Consider the following 24,940-nt stretch of genomic DNA (forward strand, 5'->3'; position numbering starts at 1 on the left):
TGCTCATTTCTTACCCTGTTCTGTTCCAGGTGCACTGACTTCAAATGGTATTAATGCAGATACCAGTGCTGAGATAGGACGTGCCAAGAATTGCCTTAGTCCTGAAGACATCATAGATAAATATAAAGAAGCCATCTCTTACTATGGCAAGGTAATCCTGCTTCATTTTGAGAAAGTTTAGTGGAATTCTTGTAAATAATGAATTGCTGTGGTTTTCAGAGCTTCTTCTGAAGCACATGCAATAAAGTTTGTAAACCTTATGATAATGGAAGAAACAAGAATAATTTATACTGTTGAATTAAGTGTTTGGTTTAGAGTCTGGGAATGCCAGATCTTAGGTCAAAACCAACAGCAATGTGCTGCTGTTTACTGTGTCTTCTAGTACTTGGAGGTTTTGAATTAATTGTTCTGTATTTTTAAAGCACTCTGATCATAAGTATTGGATACTTGGAGGTTTGATAACGTGTTTATGGTCCTTAATACATACATCATCAACTCCAGTGATGCTTTTATGTATTGTGTAAACAATGCTTATTTACTGTCCCTGCTTTAAGGCTCTCTGGGGAATTCAGGAGTTTATGAAGACATTGCTGATGATGGATATGATTTTAGGGGCTTGTTCAGGGAGGCTTGGATATAGAGCATGTGGAGAAGTTAAGGGGTCATGGAGGAAATGTGAAGGACAAACAGTTTTAAAACAGGATTTAGAAAAACTAAACAGTTCTCAGCTCTACTGGAGCATTTCTTTGGATCTTTGTGCAAATGCTCAGCACATAATATAAAAGGTGATAAGGTAGCTTAATGTTTGCATTCATAACAAGAGGAAGAAATTATACTGTGACAATAGTGGCTCAGTATCCTAATCAACAGTAAAGATAAGTTTAATTGTATTGAAGTGTAGTTATTTATGCTTTAATCACTGTTTAATTTCAGGTATCTCTCTGTGTGATATTGAAAGTACTTTTAGACTAAGCTATGTAAATACGACCTGGTGTATCCATGTCTGTGTTGAAGGGAGACTATCCAAAGGAATAGATTATATGTGTGAGTTAATTTATGATCAGGAGCAATGGAAGGTGATAGCTTTGGGGATGGTTTCACATAATTGAGTCCATCCATATAACAGTAATTCTCAAGTATGCATTCAGGTTTTTGTTACCTTAAGGGTAAGTTGCTCACCTAGAAAGAATGAGATTGCTTTAGACATATAAAATTGGGGCAGGATATTTACATTTTTACTGTAATAACATACATTCTGCTCTCAGCAAGTAATAACTGCATTTCTTAACAGCTTCACTTGCAGCTAACAAAGATCTTTGTCTTGGGACTGATCTGTAACTGTTCAGGACAATCGTAGTTAGCTTTTGTCTGTTCAAGACTTACAGGTAGAATAACTCCTAGTTCTAATGCTGAGGAATCAGCACTTTCTATGTATTTTTTGTTACCACTTTAAGAAACTTTAGTAGCATTTTCTAAAATGGATTCAATCTCCAATGGTTTGGTTTTTGCTGATGTAAATACATGAGAGGCATGGGGAAGAGTGTGGAAAGCTGCTCGTGAAAAAGGACAGTGGGGGCTGCTGAGCATGAGCAGCTTGTGCCCAGGCAGCCAAGAAGGCCAACAGCATCCTGGCTCTTTTGTCAGGACCAGTGTGGCAGCAGAACCAGGGCAGTAATCATCCCCCTTTAGGCTGGAGAAGGCTCAGGGGGACCATATCACTCTCTATAACAACCTGACAGGAGGTTGTAGTGAGGTGGGGTCAGTCTCTTTTCCCAAGTAACAAGTGATAGGACAAGAGGAAATAGCTTCAAGCTGCACCAGAGGAGGTTTAGATTGGATATTAGTGAAAATATCTTCAGTGAGACAGTGGTCAGGCATTGGAACAGGCTGCCCAGGGCAGTGGTAGAAGTCCTTGGGAGTGTTCAAGGACGAAGCCCTCAGTGACACTGTTTAGTGGTGGTCTTGGCAGTCCTGGGGTAGAGGTTGGGCTTGATGATCTTAAAGGCCTTTTCCAACCTATCTGATTCTATGAGAGGAATACATAAGTGCTTTGGTGAAGTAACTCTTGCGTTTTGTTCTGAGCTTTATTTCCTCCATTAGATTTCAGACATGATAAGTACTCAAACAGTGTTTAACTTCAGCAGGAGATGGGCTGACCGAAATATCCAATATTGGCATTGTTTGAGGAAATAACTTGGTCATATTGTCTAGAAAACTGCCTGTGTTTGTTGCCAGGCTCAGACAGATCAATGCACATCTACTTTGTCTTCTGCCTTTCTTAAGCAAGCTGGATAACTGAAACAGTCATTTACAGAAAATAGTTTGTAAATAGATACTAGAAAACTTAGAATGGTTTGTAATTCACTTGTCAGCGGTGAGAATGTTTTAGCTAAAGAGAAAATGGATGCAGTAAAATTAAAGTTGTTGGCTACAGCGTCCTGTCCTGTATAAAGTATTTCATAGTAAGTAGAAAAGGTAAGATTAATTCCTCATTTATCATGATAGAACAGTTTCAGGTGATGATGAATTATTGTCAAACTGACCCTTTTGCTTACATACCTCTTACACTGGAAGGTAAGTTGCAGACACCTCACCCACACCCACGTATATATGACATTACCCAAAATGATCCTGATATTCCCAAATTTTCTCCTCATCTGAACTCTCAGTCTGAAGTTGTGCCTCAAAATAAGGAAAGTGAATGAAATGACTGAAAGCCATTGTTTTGCATAATAACATTTTAGATGACACCTTAATTTTCAGTTGGATATATGGTGATAATTTAACAGCATAGTCACTGGCATTAAGGAATAGCTGGGTTTGGAAGATGTGACAGCTGATTTATGTGTTGAGCAGAAATACTTATCAAATCTAGCAGGTGAAATACTTCAATATAATTTTAATTTTCCCCCTCTTCAAGTACAAGAATGCTGGGGTGATTGAACTGGAAGCCTGCGTGAAGGCAGTGAGAGTCCTTGCAATACAGAAAAGGAGCATGGAAGCCTCTGAGTTTCTTCAGAATGCAGTTTATATCAACCTTCGTCAGGTCAGTGTGGAAAATCCATTTATTCTTTTCTTGTCTGAGAGATTATGCTGAGGTGTGAAAGTTACTTAGATTCAGGAAACTTCATTTTCTGTATCGCTACCTTCGTTGTCACTAGGACTTCTAAGGATTTTCACATATGCGAGTCTGGTTTAAAAGGTATTCAGAGCTCATCTAAAAACATGAGGACTTAGTTTCAGATTAAAGACTATTGGTTTTTCTCCCTTGTGAAGAAAAAAAATCCAGTTGTTCTGCTGTGATGTTTTACTACAGAAAAATAGCTGCTTGGGACAGATCTGCAATGGATTTTTTTTTTTTTTTTTTTGGTATCTTGTTCAGTGAAACTGTGAGCAAATCAGAAATGATCACTGTTACAAAGTGATTTTAGGAATGATGAGAATGAATAATCTTGTCACAGGTTGCCCAGAGAAGCTGTGGCTGCCCCATCCCTGGCAGTGTTCAAGGCCAGGTTGGATGGCACTTGCAGCAACCTGCTCTAGTGGAAGGTGACCCTGCCTGTGGCAGGGGGCTGGAACTGGAGGAGCTTTAAGGTCCCTTCCAACACAGACCAGTCTCTGATTCTGTGATTCTCTGTATTTTGTTGTAGTTCAGTTGGAATTTAGGGAGTTAGTGCAGCAGAGTGTTTGACAGTTTTCTATAGCTTTCTCCTGAACAAACTGGCAAAATACAGAGTGGATGAGTGGTCTGCAAATGGATAGGAAGTGGGCTAACCAGCCCCTCTCAGAGGGTCCTGATGAAAGGTTTTTACTTGGGCTGGTAGCTTGTCACAGGTGGGGTCCTTGAGGGTTTGATAGAGGGCCCCATGCTGTTCAACACCTTCAGAATATCTGCATGATAGGACTGATGATGATACCAAACTGAGTGGTGAGGTTGGTGCATCAGGTGGAGGAATGAAGACTGGAGCAGCTTTCTTCCTGCTGGAGTAGGTAATGTTGATCTGGTACTTCATGTTCTTTCTGAATAACAGCTTTTGGGGATTCTAATAAACTGTTACAAAGAAGTTGTTCTGTAGTTTACTTTTGTGCCTTGTGTTCTTTCCAGCTGCATTGATTCATGGCAGTTTTCAGCTTGGTGTAATTGCCTTTTTACAACTTTTGTTATAGGGATTGGTCTTTTGTATGGATGGGCGGTATTTTTGCACTGGACCTCATCCTGAGGTTTCAGTTCTGAGGGAAACAGGAACTTCAGCTTCAAAGATTGTCTGGAACTTTCTATAATGATTTACAAGTCTTATCTGCCTATGTCTCTTCAGCAGTCTCTCTGCTGAAGTACTAAGATCTGAGCTACTAGATAAGATCATTATGCCTTCTGTGAAAAGTAAGGCTGCTTTGAGGTCTCTCCTATCCTTATGTCTAGATGTGACTTTTGAAAACAGACTATTTTTTGGTAATTATATTAGGATTTAAGTGACTAAAAGATGTTTTGAAGCTTCATTTATAAGACCTAATTATTTCTGTAAAATTAAACCAATGTGGCATCATCTTTTGCTTTTGAGTGTTTTAAGTATCTGAAGTAAAATGCACAGAATCCACTGATTGATATCTTCAGGTTTGAAGAATGAGTTGCAGAAATGCTGTTTCTGTCCTTTAGTGCTATTTTTGCATGAAGTTTGTCATTTTAAACGCCTTTGCAAAACGTGTTAGAGTCATTTAAAGTATCTTATATTGCTTTTGGTTGTGCATGCCAGGTATTGTGCGCTAGGTGTCAGCATCGGTTCATCACCAGAACTTGATATTGTTAGTGGAAAGTAGGCTTGAAGTAGTTGGTAGCTTCCAGAGTTTTGCAGCAGTTTCTTCTTGGCCGTCTAGTTTCAAAGCAAGACAGTCATTCAAACCAGAGGGGAAAACAGTGGTTACTTGAGACGTGTGGCAATATATTGTTAAGCTAAAGAAGCACATGTTGGTAGTTCCTTGCCAAGTTTGTTTCAACTTTAAGCCTAATGGGGCTTTCAGTAAATTCTTCCTCACTGGTTGGCAGTCTGCATATCATGGAATGAAAATTTTGTGGCTTACAAGATCAGAGACAGGTAAGATAGATAGTAGTATCTATCTACTACTTGAGTTAGTATTTTTCTTACTTTCATAGCCTGAGATTTCAAGAGTAATAATTAGATTCAGTCTTACAGGGATGAAAATATTTAACTTGGTAAATCAGTAGAGTTTGGAAATGATATTTTTTTTTTTTTTTCATTCTACAAGAGAGCTGGAGAGGAACTTTTTACAAGGGCTGTAGGGACAGGACGAGGGGGAATGGCTTTAACCTGCCAGAGAGGAGACTGAGATGAGCTCTTAGGCGAAATTCTTCCCTGTGAGGGTGTTGAGGCGCTGGCACAGGGTGCCCAGAGAAGCTGTGGCTGCCCCATTCGTGGCATTGTTCAAGGCCAGGTTGGACACAGGGGCTTGGAGCACCCTGCTCTAGTGGAAGGTGTCCCTGCCTATGGCAGGTGAGTTGGAACTGGATGAGCTTTTGAGGTCCCTTTAACCCAAGCCACTCTGTGATTCTGTGATCATGTTAAACATCTTCCATGAAATATGGAGCTGTTAGTGACTGTTCTATTTACTCCTTAGTACTACTGAGAAATAAAGTTGGTAAAGAGCTCAGTCTTTGCTGCTTTTGTTAGCTGCTGAACTTGAACCAAGCTTAAGTTCTCCTGTCAGTAAAAGCTGTCATGACTGACTATATGCAAATTCCCTGGCCTTCTTAGTGTTGGAGAAGTCTCTACTACATTTTTCCCCCCCTGCTGCTATTTTTTGTTTAAATTCAGATATATGCTTTAAAATATTGCTTAAAGCCAGTCCTTTTCTCTTTTTCCCTTTACATTTCAGCTTTCAGAAGAAGAAAAAATCCAGCGCTACAGCATTTTGTCTGAGCTGTACGAGCGGATCGGCTTCCACCGCAAGTCTGCTTTCTTCAAGCGCATAGCAGCAATGCAGTGTGCAGCCCCCAGCATCCCAGAGCCTGGCTGGAGGGCCTGCTACAAACTGCTTTTGGAAACCCTCCCTGGCTACAGCTTATCATTGGATCCTAAAGATTTCAGCAAAGGTAAGTGTCTCTGAGAAAGTACTAGCAGAGGACTTCACCCAACCGGCTTTCTGGAACTGATTTCCTTGAGAGATATCAAATGAAGCTAATGTCATTTACCTACACAAAACTGGCTGCAGCAAACAGCAGTTCTTTAACACTGTACCATCACTTTTTCATAGTGTTGCTTTCAAAGACTTAAAGTTTTAATGATTTATATGAATATATTGCTGTATTCCTCCGTTTGCAGCAAATAATTGTGTTATTTATGAGAGCTTCATTTCTACTCTTCTTCAAAATGTCTTTGTTTTTGACTATACAGTACAAAAAAGGCCAGACTTTATTTTCAACTATTTTTTTTCCATGAAGCTCCTTCAACTTCTGCATCCACAATTGTATTTCTTCTGGTATTTGATGCTGTTTGATCTTATAATGAAAGAAAGAAAGAGTCTTTTACACTTTTTTTAATGTATATATATATATAGACACACATATGTATAATGTAATTATACATCTATATATATTTGACCCTATCTGTAGGGTCAAATACATCACATTTTCCCACAGATTAGATCAGAGTGATGTTATCTGTAAGCCTAGCATTTGGTTAAGCCACTTCAACAGTTTTTAGAGGCTAGATACCCTTTGAATTACTATTTTGTTGCATCTATTAAAAACCAATGGAAAAAATAGTCCATAAGAACACATGCCAATTCCTGTAGCTGTTAAATGCTGTGTTCACTTTCTGCAATTTAAGTGCTGTTTCCTTCCCCATTTAGATAAGGTATATTTCAACAATCTTATCAATGTTATCCAAAGCTGTATATAAAGTAATAATTCAAAAAGTTTTCTTGGTTGTAATATACAGTGCTGCTTGAGAACTCCCTTTGAGTAAACCTTTGTTGCCCCAAAACTTGCATTCTTTTACATAGTGGAATTGTTGTGGACCATTCACTAAATGTTACTGCTGCAGGAAAGGAGCAGCAAGCAATGGACTGTGAATGTACTGGTGGAAAAGAGGTGGAGTTCACCAGCATAAAACCTCTGAACTGGTTTAAATATGAATGAACAGCAGCTGGGATATTCTTCTCCCTTTTGTGAGAGTGCATTGACTGTTTCTGAGATTCCAGTTTAATGTTGGAAGTTCAGTTGTCAGTGCAGTTGTTTCTGTGTGTGCTAGGTCACTTAGCCATTGAAATAATGGAGCTATCCAGTCAATTCAGTTAAGGAAGGACATGGAAAAACCCATCTGACTAGCCACTAGGTGATACTTTCCAAGCTCTCTTAGCTCCACTGACAAAACATGCATGTGGACAGCCCACTGTGTGTGTGGATAGTTAGTTATTTTTAAAAGTGATGTGATTTTAGCAGTCACTGAAAGAAATGATTTGTGAGAGGAGGCAGAAAATGCCAACTGGACTAGACAAAAAGATACAAAGGATCTAGGAAGAGGGGATGTGCTGGAATTGTGCCTGGATACAGCTCACCCTGAGCCACCTCCTGCTTCCCCAGTCCAGAGTAGAGCACACCCTCTGGGACAGGACATCTGTACACCTTAGAGGAGCAAATAACATGGGCCCCAATCCCAAACAGGGGTTGGAACTAGATGATCTTTAAGGTCCCTTCCAACCCAGTTATGCTGTGGCCTATGAGGGGAAAGGAGAAGACTGGGGTGAGACTGTGTTGGCAGAACAGGTTGTAGAAGTTCTGCAATAAGTGGCGACATGATTGGTGTTTATCTTCCATATTTAACTTGCTTTCATGTTGCACTGAAGTGCTTTATCTGATTTTTACCCCTAAAATGGCTGTTTCAGTGACATAAAGGAAGGTCACTGTAAAGTCTAAGAACTACTTGATAAGAACGACATTTCACACATGCAAAGTAACAAGACTTATGTGCAGAATCTTAACTCTAAAAGTTTGGTTGCAGTAAATATGGCTGAAAAGTTTGCTGAATGCTGAAGGGTGATACTAGGAAGAAGGCTCTGTAGAAGTTTATGAAGTATTGCACATCTTGGAATAGCTGTTACTTAGAAATTACTGCTCTTGCTTACTACTAAAAGCATGTTAAGTTTGATGAAGAGAACTGTGTATTACTGTTTTGAAAGAAAACTTACATTATTATCTTTTTATTGTTACTGTAGATACTTTGCAAATATGAGATAATTTATAGTCTGAAACTTAGTTTTTAAAGACTGAAAATGAACAAATGTGCTTCATGTCCTGCAGTTTTATTGTTTCTAATTGACTTTTAATGGCCAGGAGAGAACTTAGAGAAAATACCTTTTGCTTGATATTTAAAGAGACTTAAGAAGTACTTGATTTGGATAAAAAATAAATTTTTGTATGAAACTATGTGTAGTGAGGCACTGGCACAGGGTGCCCAGAGAAGCTGTGGCTGCCCCATCCCGGGCAGTGTTCAAGGCCAGGCTGGACACAGGGGCTTGGAGCAAGCTGCTCTAGTGGAAGGTGTCCCTGTCCGTGGCAGGGGTTGGAACTGGATGAGCTTTAAGTTCCCTTCCAACGCAAACGATTTGATGAGTGTAAATCTCATGTGAATTTCTTGTTCAGAGAATTTAAAAAATAAGGCAGATTAAAGGTTTTGTGTATCATTTTGTTTTTACTTCATGGAAAATGTAACTTCATTTTCTGGTTTCTAAGGATAAATTTAGTATAGACAGGCATATATTTAGTATAGACAAGCATATACAACAAAAATTGCTTTCACATTTAAATACTCAGGCAAATGCAAAGATCCTAATCTTAAGTACAAAAATTGGATTTTGTAATTATTGATTCCACTGGGTGATTCTTAAAAGTACCATTAAATTATTGCTTGATATATAAAGGAAACATAACTTTATGATGATTTTCATCTATGATGATTTCTTTTTAAAGTATTCAATGGCTGCTTTCTTTATAGGAACTCACAGAGGATGGGCTGCAGTGCAGATGCGTTTGCTTCATGAACTAGTATATGCTTCCAGAAGAATGGGCAACCCTGCTCTGTGTGTCAGGCATCTGTCTTTCCTTCTCCAGACCATGCTGGATTTTCTTTCTGATCAAGGTATGTTTTTTAAAAGTAAGATGTTGGTACTTTCTTCTGCTTACAGTCAAACAATTTGCCTTTGATTTGAAACATACTTAATTTGAGAAGGAATGGAGAGCACAGAAGTGATGGAATTCTGTATGTGCTGGAGGTAGCTTATTGATGGTATTCAATTCCTTTAAATATGACTGTTCTGACCTTGATGTGTAGTATCTAAAATAAAAATTCCTGTAATATTTTCCATCTGTAGATTGACTCCCTCAAGCCTAATGCTCTGTTTCCTCTGTAAGAATTAAGACTATGATCACAGGGCTTAATTTATGCATGGGTTAAAAAAAGAAGTATTATTTAAAAATGCTACCAGCTTTCATAAGTGCTTTTAATGAAGAGATTGAGTGGAGCTGAGGTTGAAAAGTAAATGCAGAAGAGAAGAGTATGGTAGCTCAGACTAAATCTACCATGAGTTTTCTGACGAAATATGTTTTCTGAGGAAACATTGATTGTGTGGAATCAGAATTCATCTAATTGAGTAGGCACAGTCCTTGTCTCTGTGTTTGAGACAATGACCTTGTAAAATCTGTACGTGATGGAATTGAATTAAACTGTGTTTAACATGGGCAATAGGCTTAAATTTTGATGGTTTCTTCCAAAAGGTATTTTTTAATCCAGCAATAAATTTCAGTGGAATTTGTTAGATTGGAATAAATGTGTCTGGATGATTTTTTTAGAAGTGGTAATGGTGTGTTTGAGGACCCCTTTGTGGGGGAGAACCATGCAGCATTTACAGAGTCAGCTGGAAAAGCAAAAGGTGAAATATTCTTCCTAAGAAATGTAATAAAAGCTAACGAGTTGTCAAGCAGGTTTGTTCACCACCCAGGATAAAGTGGTTGAACTAGTGATGAAAGGGGTTTTAAAAATTGCTTTTCATTCACAGTAAGCAATGTAAAAAGTTTAAATTTTTCAGTATTCCCTTGTTTTATGATAAAGAGGATGGGAGAAAAACGTAGTTTCTTTTCCCTTTTCTCCTTAGTTATGGCCAAATTGACTCCTGCAGCAAAGAAGTTTGCTTCTGAGCTTTTGGCTGCTGATTAATTCCCTCTGTTTAGTGGCACAAATCAGTGGTGGAGGAAGGAGAGGAGCTGAGAGGAACTGAAACTGTTATAAATTATCTTTCTATCTGTAGATCTTACTTGCAGTCAAAAGGTCCTTGGATATACCAGGGCTTTTAATGAAGCTTAGTTGATGGATATATGGAAAGCTTGCTGAAGACAAGGTTTTAAGCTCCTCTGCTGTGCTCGTTTACATCTGGTGATCCTAATCCTAAAAAAGTTTGAAATCCTAAAGTGAGGCATTTTTTGTGTTTCTTGTCTTCAGACATTATACGCTTGAGTAATCTGTGGTAACAGGGGTATTTAGTGTCTTTGAAAAATCAAACTAAATGTTCTCAAGCGTGTTTGGAAAGTAGCTGAATCTTTTTATCTTTCTCCCCTGAAGACATCCAAAATAGAACTCACTGTTGTGTTTGAAGCCTTTTATTGATGGCATGTTGCTCAGACACGGTTAGTGGTGTTCCAAACTAGTTGGAGTGTGGATGACAGTGCCAGAAATGTATTTATGAGATTGGTATTGTGTGATGTTATGCAAGGGTCTGTTTAGCATAGAAAATGACTTAAAATTTATAGTTCTTTCTAAGATGTCAGAATATTAGGGAAAAACGAACCAACAAAACTCCTTCAACCTTGGCTTGTGATAAAAGGACAAAAGCAAGATGATTTGAATGCTAAGGTTTATGCTACTGACTGTTTTAAGTTTGTGGACAGTTTCCCTTATAATATGAACGTTTAGAAAGTGTTGTAATTAGTATTCGTCTCTGATAATAACATGACTGAAACCTTCAGGTTTTCTTAACCAATTAAAGGTTGAATTAGGAAACTGAAGTAATACAGTAGCATTGGTGTTCAAGAATGCTAAGATCTCATTAATCTTCTGTGCTGCACAGAAAGTTTGCCAAGTTACTAGTTCCTAGGGAGAGGAAAACTCAGTCTTTTAAAACTTAAGTTTTCACCTGAATGTGTTTTTTCTTGAATCAAATAAGCGTATTTTAAAGCCTGTAATTGATAATATATGTCAAATCCTACACTTGTATTTAAGGATCAGGTAGTTTGGAGATCATCATTAAAACCAGAGCGAATAGAAGTGAAAACTCTACCTGGTAACTTTCAGCTTAAAACATTTGGCATTGGAACTTAATCTTCTAGCCCTGTTTGTCTTCAGGATTAGCTGCCTCTAGACACAGGAAAAAGAGCATTCATTCTGGTTTGTGAATCTAATTCTCTTTATTTACTAGTTCAGTTGATGCTGAGATAATGAGACTTCAGAAAAGAGAAAAAATTGATTTCTTCTTCAAGCAGGAGTTTAGAAGGTGAAATGTAGTAGTTATGAGAAAGATCTATTAGTTACAAGCTCTTGCTTCTATTCCCAGAACACAAATGCATGCTCAAAACTGGTTTGTCTTTAAAACAGAACTTTATTATGTTTTAATTGAATGATACTTGAGAATTAGTTTAAAATACAACTTTTGTGTACGTTTACTTGAATTACAATTTCCAGCCATCCAGCCTGGCAAATCTGAATAAAAATACCATCAAGGAAATGGGAGATGTCAGTCGCTATTTTAACAACATGGAAGCTAAGAATCCGATTTAAAATTAAGCTATTTAGTTGCATAAATATGTAAAATGCAGTCTTCTGCTTAGCAAAAAAGAGGTACCAAATATTGCATAAAAGCTCTAATCTCCAGCCATTATGTTTTAACGTTAACAAGCCCTTGAGAATCACTCTTTCTTTAAATAAGAATTAAAATGTGCAATTGCAAAGTTGCTTGGAATTAAATCTCTCTCTTTTGCATAATGCTTTTTGAACCATAACACTGTGTAGAGCTCACACTGCATTCAGTTTGGGTAAGGTCAGATACTTCGGAAAATTCTGATATTTTATTGTGGGACTTTATTGATAAAATCCATATGACTTAAAAGGACTGTGATGTTTATTGTGTAGACTATTCTGAGGTAGCTCAGCTATGATTCGAAACACGGAGCAAATATACCTTTGGTATGGTCTTAAGGTCCTTTCCAAGCCTTATGATTCTAAGATAGAAGCATGCCCTCCCTACAGTGGGTGCTCATCATCTTGGCCACACTCACTGATTCTGCTGGAAGACATGAAATCTTCAGTAAAAGACTTGTTACACAACACTTCAGCCAGAGGGCAGATGAGGTCCTGCATGCGATGAAGGACTTAGGGGTTTCTCAGTTGTAACTGGGTATTTTATCTTCAGAAGCAAACCGTATCAGCAAAGTTCATCAGACTCCATAGGGAAGGATTTTTCTGTGTGGATTCTGATTTTCAGTATGCCTACTCTGTTGTATCTCCATACTGACGTTGCACAGGAGACACTAGAGAGTGGCTGAGCTCATTACTTGGTCAAGAGTTGTTTTCAGAGTTTGTCTCAGATAGTGACTGCATGCCATGCTATGCTTGGTCAGTGGGGTGACAAAAACATCTCTCTACCTAAGGAAAAGGTTTTTGTTGCTTTCAAAGGTCCAGAATTGAATTTTCAGACATAAAACTAGTTGCCTGAATTTCACTGATGTGATTCTGAACTCCATGATGGCAGGATTCCATCCCTTACTGCAGTACTGGCTATTACTGGAACTTCATCTGACATGTTGATCCACACCATGCAAACTGTAGAAGTTTGTAAGTTTGGCTGCAAGCTTTTTTCTCATGAAAACAACCTCTCACCATGTAGAAGATGCTTATTCTCAGCCTGTGCTGAGATCATCCTCCCCGATGAAGTATTTCTGCCAAAATTTCTGCTGAATGCTATTTCAGTTCCCCTCATCCTGTACATCAGTTGTGATAGACTTGTCAGTGTTGGCCGGGCAGACCACTCTGATGCCTTGACAGCTCGGAGTTGTTGGTAGCTGGAAGACCAGGGACTGCACACCAATAATCTGAGATCTCTTTTAGAACCTTTCCATCCTCCTTTCAAGGTTGCAGTGCTCAGGTGATGGCTGATACGTCACCTGTGAGGTCTGTGCCTTGTGCAGAGAAGTGATGAGCTTCATGTAAGGAAAAAAACCATAAACCTTCTTTATCTTCAGAAATTATGGCTGGAGCGATCATAATTTGATGATGTCAGACAGTGTCTGACAACTCTTAAAATATGCCTTTCTATCTCACAGCTTGAAAGAGGAAACTATGCAGTATTTTACAGGCATTTTTATTTATAGAACAGATTGGATATGCATTCACTTGGTGAGATTTAAATTTCAAATTCCCCTGTAGCAATATGGGAAATAAGGAAGAATATTAAACTGGGCTCATAAAGATTGACAGCTAGATCAAAAGCAAATGTGGAAATGTCTTTAAGTGTAACCCTTCTGCCAAACATATCGGCAGCGGTAAAAACCAGACTCAGTTTCTGAGGATCTTTACTTCAAACATTATCTTGAATTTCCACCCAAACACCTTGGAAAATGAAATCAAGCTGCATGGGCACTTGGTGAGCTGTACTAAATAGTGTTTCACTGGAGGAAGGGGTAAGGATAACCTATAAACTGCTGCAGCTGTAAAATGTGGAAGGATCTAAAGCTACCTATTGATTTGAGGGATGCTGTATATTCACCTACCTGTATACTATTCCCTTGTCTATGTCTTGCTGTGACTTTCTCCTTTTCTCCCTGTTTGGAACGCCATAGAAAGGGTTTGTTGAGCTGGTGGCTTGCCATTCCTGTCCTGTGTTTGCTGTTCCTTCCACCTTACTTCTCCTTTCATTTTTCCTGTTGTTCATGTTTAGGTCCCAGGAAACAAGATTTCAAGTATTAGAAATAAAATGTAGAATAAACAAATATGAATTCCTGATTTTAGAATAAAACCTTGACAGTAGTATAAAAGAGGAGGTACATAAAAGTAAAGAAGGTAATCGGAGGAAATTAAAAGAAGAGGGTATGTTTGCTGGTAGCACGGAGACTGCTTAAAGATGTCACAGTAGATTCTCAGTAAGCGTATTCTCCTTCTCCATCAGAATAAATGAGAATGAAAATGCAAGGGTAGTTAAACAGCAAAATAAAAGCAGTTAAGGGAGAAAAAAGTTTATTAAAGCGAATGTTGTGTCCAAACATAGAAAGGAGAAGGGAATGTCAATCCTGCTAAATTAAATGAGGTGGGGGAGGAACATAAGCCTAGAAAAGATTTTGAGGCATAACTTGCTGAACTTATGAACGCTAATAACTTCTTCAAACATATTAGAAGTAGGAAGCCTGCCAGAACTGAAACATAATCGAGGTATAAAAAAAGATGCTCAGGGAAGATTGAGATTATCAGGAAATTTTGATCAAGATTTGCTGTTTAGGAAGAAAGATTCTGAGGTTTGGTCCTTCTTCAGAGAATAAATTTGTGGAATCCTTCCAAAGTGTAATTAGAAATGGTTTATGGTACAGTGTGCTCTGAACTGTAAAATGATTAGTAACAAATCCAGGTACCAGATGAGGTTTAAAGATGTTAAAACAATGGTGAAATTAAACAACCGAACTGCTAACATTTGCACTGAATGAATTTCTTAAATTCTCTTCATTCTCATTTTAAAATGACAAATGGCAAATGCATCTTTGCATTTCTTTTAAGAGCTCAGAATGGATAGAAGCTCTTCTGAGGTTGGTATGGCTGCAGTGTAGTTGTTGGCATCCCCATCATCCTAATGATCCTGGCCATCCCAGTGACTCTTTTGACAGGATTTATCGTTCCCTTTACACATGCACAGCTATCTCAGTACTGACTGGGTGTCTGCACCTGACCCTAGTTGTCACCACTTCTCTCCTTAGAATCCCAGGTTGGAAGGATCATCTCAAGGATCATTTGGTCCAGGCAAAACATGACCTAAATTAGATGTCCCAGCACCCTGTTCAGCCAAATCTTGAAAGAGTCCAGTGTTGTGGAATCTCTTCTCTGGAGATGTTATTCCAATGGGTGATTGTTCTAATCGTGAAAAATTTCCCTCTTGTGTCAGAAATTACAGTAAATAACAGTAAGCACATGGATAATTGTGATCTGTGGGAAGGAATTACAACATCTTTGAAGCATGGCATCTTCCCAAGGAATAAATAAGTGTGATTTAGTTAATACAATGTTCCTAAATTAAACAAACCCAACCAGGAAACCAAAAAACCTTTTGGTACATTAATTAATGATTAGAATAGAGAGAAAGAATCAGTAAGTGAAGGAGATTATGGTGTTGAGAAAAGAGACCAGGGTTATTTAGAAGAGTTTCCAGAGTAGACTTGGTTGGGATTTTGTTTCTTCTTGAGAGTGGGAAGTAAGAGATTGTGTGGAAACCTTTTCTTTTAAGCTCTGCTTATGCTGACCATTGTAAGTAATCCCCTGAAGTGTGTGTAATGTGGGCACCAACTGCTTTGCTCTACAGTTGCTTTCCTTTTGTGCTGCAATACTTGGAAATACAGACATAGCCTGTCAGTACTTCATAATGTTTAATCATAAGGAACATTATTCCCAAATATTGCATTTAATTTAGGACAGCATTTCCCCTATGATCCTTTATAGTGTATAAATTCATGTTTAGAAAGGTAAAAAGGGGCTAAAAAGAATGAAGTTTTAATCAGACTGAAGAGAGAATATAATGCAAATTAAAAGTTGATGTAAACTTCTGAGCTGAAGTGAGGCTTCCTTAACTGACACTAATGAACTGGTTTTGATGCATTGTGTTGTATTTTAGTTGACAAAGTACCTGCAAGTTGGTTTTGCCTCACCAATACATCTTTCAAAAGGGAGCTAGTTTGGTTGGTCTTACGTTGCTAAAATGAACTGATTTCAGGATGGAGACTGAAATGTTCAATGTAATTACCAGGGAATATTTATAGCAGCATGGTAGGTTCTTAGCCATTAATTGGAAATCTTTTACACAGCTTCAGCATAGTGCTATATATTATCTCTGTGCATATCTATGAAAAAATATATATTTGTGTATATATATATATAAAGTGTAATTGAAGAGAGGTGTCACCTCCTCTGTGTTTGATGTATAGCAGTGGCACAATATGGAGTAAGAATGAATATATTAAAGCTTGAATGGAAATGCTTTCTGACATAATAAAAGGCTTGGAGATGGTACATGAAGTAGGAGGAAGCCTCTTAGAAGCCACTTAACTCTTATTTATCATGGTACTATGATTTGAGCTTCTTTTCGTCTAGTTCTGTGTTTTCTTCAGTTGTGTACTATGAAAGGACTGTTTTGTACTCTTGTTCCCGAGAGTTGTTCATCTGCAGCACTTTTTCCTGCCTTTTTTAATCCCTCCTTTATTTCCTGTTTAAATTCAAGGCAGTAGCAACAGAGTAAAACTCTCTGGGCTTGCTTTATTCTTCTGTATCTCTCTCTGGAATCAGTGTTATCTAGAGACAAACTGGCTTATTAAATAACTTCACTCAACCTTTTATATTAAGAAGGTGTACTTCATTTTCCTGGAATGCATGTCTTTTAGACTATGTAGAAAGTAAAAGCCCACAATATGTATACATGTTTGTGTTTCAAATAATGATCTGCTTATCTCAGGGTTCCTTGAGAAGCTCTGGTTCAGATCTCAATTCAGTGGATTTATTTTTCTTGAAGTGGAATAAATAAATGAGGCACACTAAACTACCAACAGTGCTAACATTTAAATTCATTTGCAGAGCACAAATTATGAAGACCAGAAGTTTAAGTCATGTTACATGAAAGAAAAATAAATCACTGTAGATAAAATGAAGACTCGTCCAACTGGTCCAGCATTATAAAGCCCAAAGTCTTTCGCACATGATTTACCTTTGTTTAGACTCGTGTTTTGATGAGATTCAGACAAAAAGTCCAGTCAATACCATATCCCAATTCATAGGTGAAACAGAATATCCATCATTACAATGAAATAGTGCTTTTCTTTATGACTAAAGTTCCTTGTTAAGTTGGTTAAAATCATTAATGAAAAACAAAATGAAGTTCCTGAGGTGTAGCTCAAAATTCCTATCTTCATGTAGACAACTCTGACTCTTAAAAAAGCCCGATTTGATTAATTGAGGGAAAAGATACAGGTGTTGAAATGAAGACAAGTGGCAAAGTTTTTGTTGCAGGAGAAAAGATTACTCTGGGAAAGACAAACTTTAATTGGTAGTAGGAAGACATGAAGAATTTGTGCTGTATTTTTAGGAGATGCTATTTTGGTACTGAAGGAAGTACAGTTGTATCCTCAAAAGCAGCGTGGCCAGCAGGTTCAGGGAGGTAATTTTCCCCCTCTACTCACCTGTAGTCTGTGGTTTGGGGGCACAGGACATGGACCTGTTGGAGAAAGTCCAGAAGAGGTCATGAAGATGATCAGGGGGCTGGTGCACCTCTGCAATGGAGGCAGGCTGAGAGAGCTGGGCTGGTTCAGCCTGGAGAAGGGAAGGCTCCAGGGAGAACTTAGAGCAGCTCCCAATGCCTAAAGGGGCTACAAGAAAGCTGGAGAGGAGCTTTGGGCAAGGGCGTGTGGTGACAGGACAAGGGGAATGGCTTTAAACTGACAGAGGGGAGATTGAGATTAGATATAAGGAAGAAATTCTTCCCTGTGAGGGTGCTGAGGCACTGGCACAGGGTGCCCAGAGAAGCTGTGGCTGCCCCATTCCTGGCAGTGTTCAAGGCTAGGTTGGACACAGGGGCTTGGAGCACCTTGCTCTAGTGGAAGGTGTCCCTGCCCATGGCAGGGCGTTGGAACTGGATGAGCTTTAAGGTATTTTCTGACCCAAAGCATTCTGTGATTCCATGAGTTCTCACTCACTGGTCATTTTTAGATCCAGCTGTCCTGTCAGCTTGCATGTGGTTCCTGTCTAACTGGTTACCTAATGTCTATAGGTAGGGGTCTGAAATGTGGCTATTCGGGGCAGTATAAAAACATAGGTAAGTGATGAGGGGAGTAGCTCGAGAGAGGACGCCTTCAACACCGGAGCGGGGGGAGATCAGCGTCCAGGAGCCTCAACTCAGAGCGACAACAGCCACCGGGGGAGCCTCGAGTCCTCGACAGGACCTGCCCAGGAGCCGGCAGCTCAGCTGACGAGAGCGAGCAGCTGACTCACAGGGGGCGGAGCCAGGAGCAGCGGCACCAGCGCTGATTGGTTAAAAACCTGCCCAGGGAACGCGGAGAGCAGAGCGGGTCGGGGCAGTTTGTGTGGGCAGGCGAGCGGGATGGTGAGCGCTCGGCGTGTGATGGTGAGCGCTCGGCGTGTGATGGTGAGCGCTCGGCGTGTGATGGTGAGCGCTCGGCGTGTGATGGTGAGCGCTCGGCGTGTGAGCAGGGCCCGGTCCGGGAGCTCTGCTCTGGCTGCCCCGGCGGTGGCAGCGTAGGCACCCAGACAGAGCCGATGAGAGGGGAGGCTGCAGTGCAGAGAGTGCCTGCACTGGTCTGGTGAGGGGAGGGTGCACAATGGGGAAGGCTGCACTCGGTGCTCCCTGGTGGACGTCCTCCTGCAGCAGGGGCTGAGCCGCGGGATGCTGTTAATAGACTGCGAGATGTCAGGGAAGCTGAGAGGAAGCAGGAATGGTTGCTCCCGGCCCAAACTGTGCAGGGGCCTCGAGCTTCACCTATGCCTCATGAAGGAAAGAAGGAGGCCGTTAACCCGGGAAGCTGGGAATTAGTGACAAAAAAAAAACAACAAAAAAAGGAAGGAAAAGGACAACCAAAAGCAAGGGGCTTCCCCCTAAATCCCCTGTCCCCATGCAGAACCGCTTTGCTGTCCTGCAGGGGGGCTAACGAGGAAGCGCACTCGCGCCAGAAACAGCCGGCTGATGCACTGCTAAAGAAGATCTCTACTGGTGCTGCCAGGAAAAAGCGGCGGGTCGTAGTAGTAGGGGACTCTACCCTGAAAGGGACAGAAGCACTTGTCTGCTGGTCAGACCCCGTCTCAAGGGAGGTGTGCTGCCTAGCGGGGGCACGGATCAGGGATGTGGCAGAGAGGCTGCCTGCTCTAGTAAGTCCCACGGACTATTACCCACTCCTGGTGATACATGTGGGCGCTAGGGACATAGACAGTAGTAGCCTGGGGAACATAAAGGAGGACTACAGAGCACTGGGGGAGGTGGTTAGGGGCTCTGGAGCTCAGGTGGTCTTTTCATCAATTCTCCAGGGTACAGGGGAGGACCTAAAATAAGTTAGGAGGATTGGCCAGGTTAATAACTGGTTAAAAGGGTGGTGTCATAGTCAGGAGTTTGGGTGTCTTGAACACGGGACCCAAACTTGTAGGCCAGGTCGTGTGGGGGCTGGTGGAGCTGGTCTGGTTATCCATAAAGAAGAGGAAGAGCAGTTTTGGCAGGAGGCTTGCCAGACTGGTCAAGGAGGCTTTAAACTAGATGTGTTGGGGAAGGGGGGCATCATTCCATTCCAAAACACCCAGTCAGTGTCCAGCACCTATAATAAATACTCGGAGCAATGTAGAGATATCCCAACCGCTCCAGCCAATGAGCCGGCTTCAGTTGGAGCTCGGCTCAGATGCCTCTCTACAAATGCCCGTAGCATGGGGAACAGACAAGAGGAATTAGAGATGTGTGCACGTCTACAGGGGTATGGTATAATAGGCATCACAGAAACATGGTGGGATGGCTCCTATGACTGGAGTGTTGGAATGGAAGGTTACAGGCTCTTTAGGAAAGACAGGCCTGGCAGGCGGGGAGGGGGAGTTGCCCTTTATGTTAGGGATAGGCTGGAGAGTATGGAACTCTGTCTGGGGACAGGTGAGCAGCCCACAGAGAGTTTGTGGGTCAGGGTTAAAGGGAATATAGCTATGGGAGACATTACTGTGGGGTCTGTTACAGACCGCCTGATCAAGGAGAACCTGCGGATGAAGCCCTCCATAGACAAATAGGAAAAGGCTCACGCTCGCAGGCCCTTGTTCTCATGGGTGACTTCAACCACCCTGACATCTGTTGGAAGGACGGCACGGCCCGGCACAAGCAATCCAGGAGGTTCCTCAATTGTGTGGAAGACAACTTCCTTCTGCAAGTAATAGAGGAGCCGACAAGGAGAGGTGCCGTGCTTGTCCTTGTGCTCACCAACAGGGAAGGGCTTGTTGGAAATGTGATGCTCTAGGGCAGCCTTGGATGCAGCAATCATGAGATGCTCGAATTTGAGATCCTCAGGACAGTGAGAAGAGCGTGCAGCAAGCTCACTGCCCTGGACTTCAAAAGAGCAGACTTTGGCCTCTTCAGGAACCTGCTTAGTAAGATTCCATGGGATACAGTCCTAGAGGGCAGAAGGGCCCAAGACTGTTGGTTGATATTCAAGGATCACCTGCTACAAGCTCAGGAGTGTTGCATCCTAACTAGAAGCAAGTGCAGCAGGAGGGCCAGGAGACATCCTTGGATGGATAAGGAGCTCCTGAGGAAAATTCAATTGAAAAAAGAGGCTTATAATAAGTGGAAGCAAGGACAGATGGCCTGGGAAGAGTACAGGGATGTTGTCCGAGAAGCTAGGGACCAGGTTAGGAAAGCTAAGGCTCAGTTAGAATTAAACTTAGCTAGAGGTATTAAGGATAACCAGAAGGGATTCTACAGGTACATAGCAAATAAAAAACAGACGAGGGAGAATGTAGGCCCCCTCAGGAAGCTATCAGGAGAACTGGCTACACAGGATTTGGAGAAGGCTGAGGTTCTGAATGACTTCTTTGCCTCGGTCTTCACTGGCAAAGGCTCTGACCAAACCACCCAAGTCTTGGAAGGCAGATGCAGGGACTGTGAGAATGAAGACTTTGGGCGCAATGTAGGAGACGATCTGGTTCGAGACCATCTTAAAAATCTGAACGTGCACAAGTCCATGGGTCCTGATGAAATCCATCCGCGGGTCCTGAAGGAGCTGGCAAATGAAGTTGCGAAACGCCTGGCCATCATATTTGAGAAATCATGGCAGTCAGGTGAAGTTCCTGATGACGGGAAAAAGGGAAATATAACCCCCATTTTCAAGAAGGGGAAAATGGATGACCCGGGGAATTACAGAGCAGTCAGTGTCACCTCTGTGCCTGGCAAAATCTTGGAGCAGATTCTCCTGGAAGGCATGCTGAGGCGCATGAAAATCAACAAGGTGCTTGGTGACAGCCAGCATGGCTTCACTAAGGGGAAATCCTGCCTGACCAATTTGGTGGCCTTCTATGATGGGGCTACAGAACTGATGGACAGGGGTAGAGCAGTTGATGTCATCTACCTGGACTTGTGTAAAGCGTTCAACACTGTCCCACACGACATCCTTGTCTCTAAATTGGAGAGACATCAATTTGATGGATGGACCACTCGGTGGATAAAGAACTGGCTGGATGGCCGCATGCAAAGAGTTGTGGTCAATGGTTCAATGTCCGGCTGGAGACCAGTAACGAGTGGTGTCCCTCAGGGATCGGTGTTGGGACCGCTCTTGTTTAACATCTTTGTTGCTGACATGGACAGTGGGATTGAGTGCGCCCTCAGCAAGTTTGCTGATGACACCAAGCTGTGTGGTGTGGTTGATTTGCTGGAGGGAAGGAATGCCATCCAGAGGGACCTTGAAACGCTTGTGAGGTGGGCTGATGCCAACCTCATGAAATTTAACCATGCCAAGTGCAAGGTCCTACACCTGGGTTGGCGCAGTCCCAGGCACAGCTACAGGTTGGGCAGAGAAGAGATTCAGAGCAGCCTTGCGGAGAAGGACTTGGGGGTGTTGGTCGATGAGAAAATGAACATGGGCCGGCTTCAGTGTGCACTTGCAGCCCAGAAAGCCAACCGTATCCTGGGCTGCATCAAAAGGAGCGTGACCAGCAGGTCCAAGGAGGTGATCCTGCCCCTCTACTCTGCTCTTGTGAGACCTCACCTGGAGTATTGTGTGCAGTTCTGGTGTCCTCAACATAAAAAGGACATGGAACTGTTGGAACAAGTCCAGGGAAGGGCCATGAGGATGATCAGGGGCTGGAGCACCTCCTGTATGGAGCCAGGCTGAGGAAGTTGTGGCTGTTCAGCCTGGAGAAGAGAAGGCTGTGTGGAGACCTCAGAGCAGCCTTCCAGTATCTGAAGGGGGCCTATAGAGATGCTGGAGAGGGACTGCTCATTAGAGGTTGTAGTGACAGGACAAGGGGTAACGGGTTAAAACTTAAACAGGGGAAGTTTAGGTTGGATATAAGGAGGAAATTATTTCCTGTTAGGGTGGTGAGACACTGGAATAGGTTGCCCAGGGAGGTTGTGAATGCTCCATCCCTGGCAGTGTTCAAGCCCAGGTTGGACGAAGCCTTGGGTGATATGATTTAGCATAAGGTGTCCCTGCCCATGGCAGGGGGGTTGGAACTGGATGATCCTTAAGGTCCTTTCCAACCCTAACGATTCTATGATTCTATGATGAGATTTATTGCAGGAGGCAATATTGGAATGAGAACTGAGCATTCCTTGTGTTGCTTTCAAAACAACTTGTTCAAGTATCATGTCTCTCAGTAGTTTGAAGTTACGCTTACTTGCTCCATGTATTTTTCAGGAAAACATCAGAGATGCTGTTTGTTTGCTAAAAATGTAGAAAATGCCATCATCTAATGCCCCTCAGACTTATGTCATGGAAAACCAGGTGATGCTTGCCTGCAGATTAGAGGAGACCTGTTCCTTTTCTGCTGAATTAAACCACCATAATACCGAATTAGTGGCTTGCTCATGCAAGTCTTGCTAAGGCACTTCACTCTCCACATTACCTTGCTTGTGGCAGGAAATGTGCTGAGTGTACAACTTGGATGCTTTCCGTCCATCTGTATCTATCTGAAAGTGGTGTTGAGGGACTGCCTGGAAGCTCATGAAGGGTTGCATATGTACTATAATCCAGTCAAGCTAAAAAGTTTGTAGTGGCTACTGTCTATGAATACTCAATTTCTACTTCAGCTTTTGTGAGGGTCTTACCGTGTTTTGTGGCCTTTTGATAATTAGTTTTTGCTGTAAAGAATATACTGCATCTTGATGTCAGGGTGATGCTGAAGAAGGCAGGGTGATGCTGAAGATACTGCTGGCAGCAGACAAGCACTGACCTTGTTTTTCTTCTCTCCCTGTCTGAGGGGCACCAAGCCATTTTCTTCTTTCTTTTGTAAAGCAAAATATATATGGGTGCAGAAGCTACTGTTTCTATTGCTTTTAATGCTGTCAGACTTGACTTTTCTGTCTTGTGACATGTTACTAGTAATCTGTCAAGGAGATGTTGGTGTCTTTCTTCCGGAGAGAGTTGGGTACTGACTGCTCCAGGTGTTCTTGGACTTCTCGTTTGTGAATGTTATTTGCTGTTTTCAGGGGGGAAGGAAAAGATCAGCCAGCACCAAGAACTCCGGGTACTAGGTTTATTTGTTAAAACATTGATTCTGGGCTTATCACCAGGGGAAAAATGGAATTCAGGTGGCTTTGAGCTCTTAGTTTCCCGAGTTTCATTTTCAGTGTTTTAATGGGTTCCATGAGGAAACAGTCATTTGTCTTCCAGAGTAATTGGCAGGTCAGACCTAAAATGTTCCCTTCCTTCATTCTACCTTGCTGTAGGTTGTTCTGTAAGGCACACAGTAACTTGATCAAAGCAAGGTCAACCAGTTATTTGCCAGAAAACAAGCACATTCTTAATATTTGACTTAGTTTTTAATGGGTAATGACTGAGACTCAGTCTGAGTGTTTAAAATCTGTTCAAATATTAAAGAGCTAAAATGTACAGTTCAAGCAATTGTATTCATCTGATTTTAGCCGTTACCTGCCAAGTCATGAAATCCTCTTTGCGTGATACTGTTAAATCACAGTTACTGAAGTGCCTAAAAATACTAGTCTGTAACTAACCTTCCTTCCTTGTGTGTTTTTTCCATGGCTCCATTATTGTGAAATACTGCTTCACATTATTGTGAAACCAGCAGAAAATCTCTTCTTTTTCACATTTAGAAGCTTCCAGTCACAAATGTGTGCTAACTCTGCGTTCAGATTTTTGTATTCTCACATTAGAAGAAGGTCCAGAAAAGCTCTGGGACAAAACCAGTGTTCATTGTGTTGCCATGAAAGTGGTTAAGCAAAAAATCATCAAGAATACTGTTGGAATATTAAGTTGTCAGAAGCAGCCAAAAAAAAAAAAGGTAATGAAACTGATTTGGTATGAAATGGGGGAATTGTGCTAGGTTATACTGAACAAACAGAAGTATGTGCTCAAGTGGCAGCACTGGCTATGACTTGACTTGGTTGGATCTTTGATTGAATCTCTAGAGAAACTGGAGGAAATAAAATGCTGAACGTAGTTATTTCTGATGAGAAAATAACCCATCATTTGTCACTCAGTAATACCTACAGGTGAGTATCCAGTAGTGATCCCAGCTGCAGAGCAGGCTTTTAAAGCTGTGAATTCACAGGTTAAGGGATCAAGTGGTAATTGCTCTACTGCTGACATGTACAACCATGAAGATACTAGGTGGGTGAAAACCTCCAGGAGCAGCTGTTTTCTGTTTCTCCTTTGCAAGGAGAAGGATAAGTACTGGTGATAACTGTTCCAGTCATAGATAGTCATCTAAATTAGAAGTCAGGAAGACTTGGTAGTAGAATAGATTCTCCCGGGAGGTTTCTGATTGTGTCAAATGCGATGACAGGCAGGCAGATGCTAGGAGAATTCGGAGCTGTTGGAAGGTAGCAGTCTGTAGCAGGTTTCTGGCAGCTATTAGGCTTTTCAAATTTGACTTAGTAGGGAAGCTTGAAACATACATTCGTACCACAGAGGTCGGGTAGCAGAGGT

The 24,940-nt window shown here is 41.3% G+C and overlaps 1 protein-coding gene across 3 annotated transcripts in view; it reads left to right on the forward strand.

Moving 5' to 3' along the window:
- TRAPPC9 (trafficking protein particle complex subunit 9) overlaps positions 1-24,940 on the forward strand; it is a 499,166-nt gene that overhangs the window by 22,708 nt on the left and 451,518 nt on the right. For all 3 annotated transcript variants that reach the window (XM_062626935.1, XM_062626936.1, XM_062626937.1), the window contains exons 6-9: positions 30-151; positions 2,921-3,046; positions 5,890-6,106; positions 9,009-9,152. In XM_062626935.1, the coding sequence (XP_062482919.1) occupies positions 30-151; positions 2,921-3,046; positions 5,890-6,106; positions 9,009-9,152 (609 nt within the window). The remainder of the gene's footprint in view (positions 1-29; positions 152-2,920; positions 3,047-5,889; positions 6,107-9,008; positions 9,153-24,940) is intronic.

The sequence above is a fragment of the Pezoporus occidentalis genome, unplaced genomic scaffold (assembly GCF_034315485.1).
Source record: "Pezoporus occidentalis ecotype Australia unplaced genomic scaffold, CSIRO_AGI_Poc_V1 ctg3, whole genome shotgun sequence".
NCBI lineage: Eukaryota > Metazoa > Chordata > Aves > Psittaciformes > Psittacidae > Pezoporus > Pezoporus occidentalis.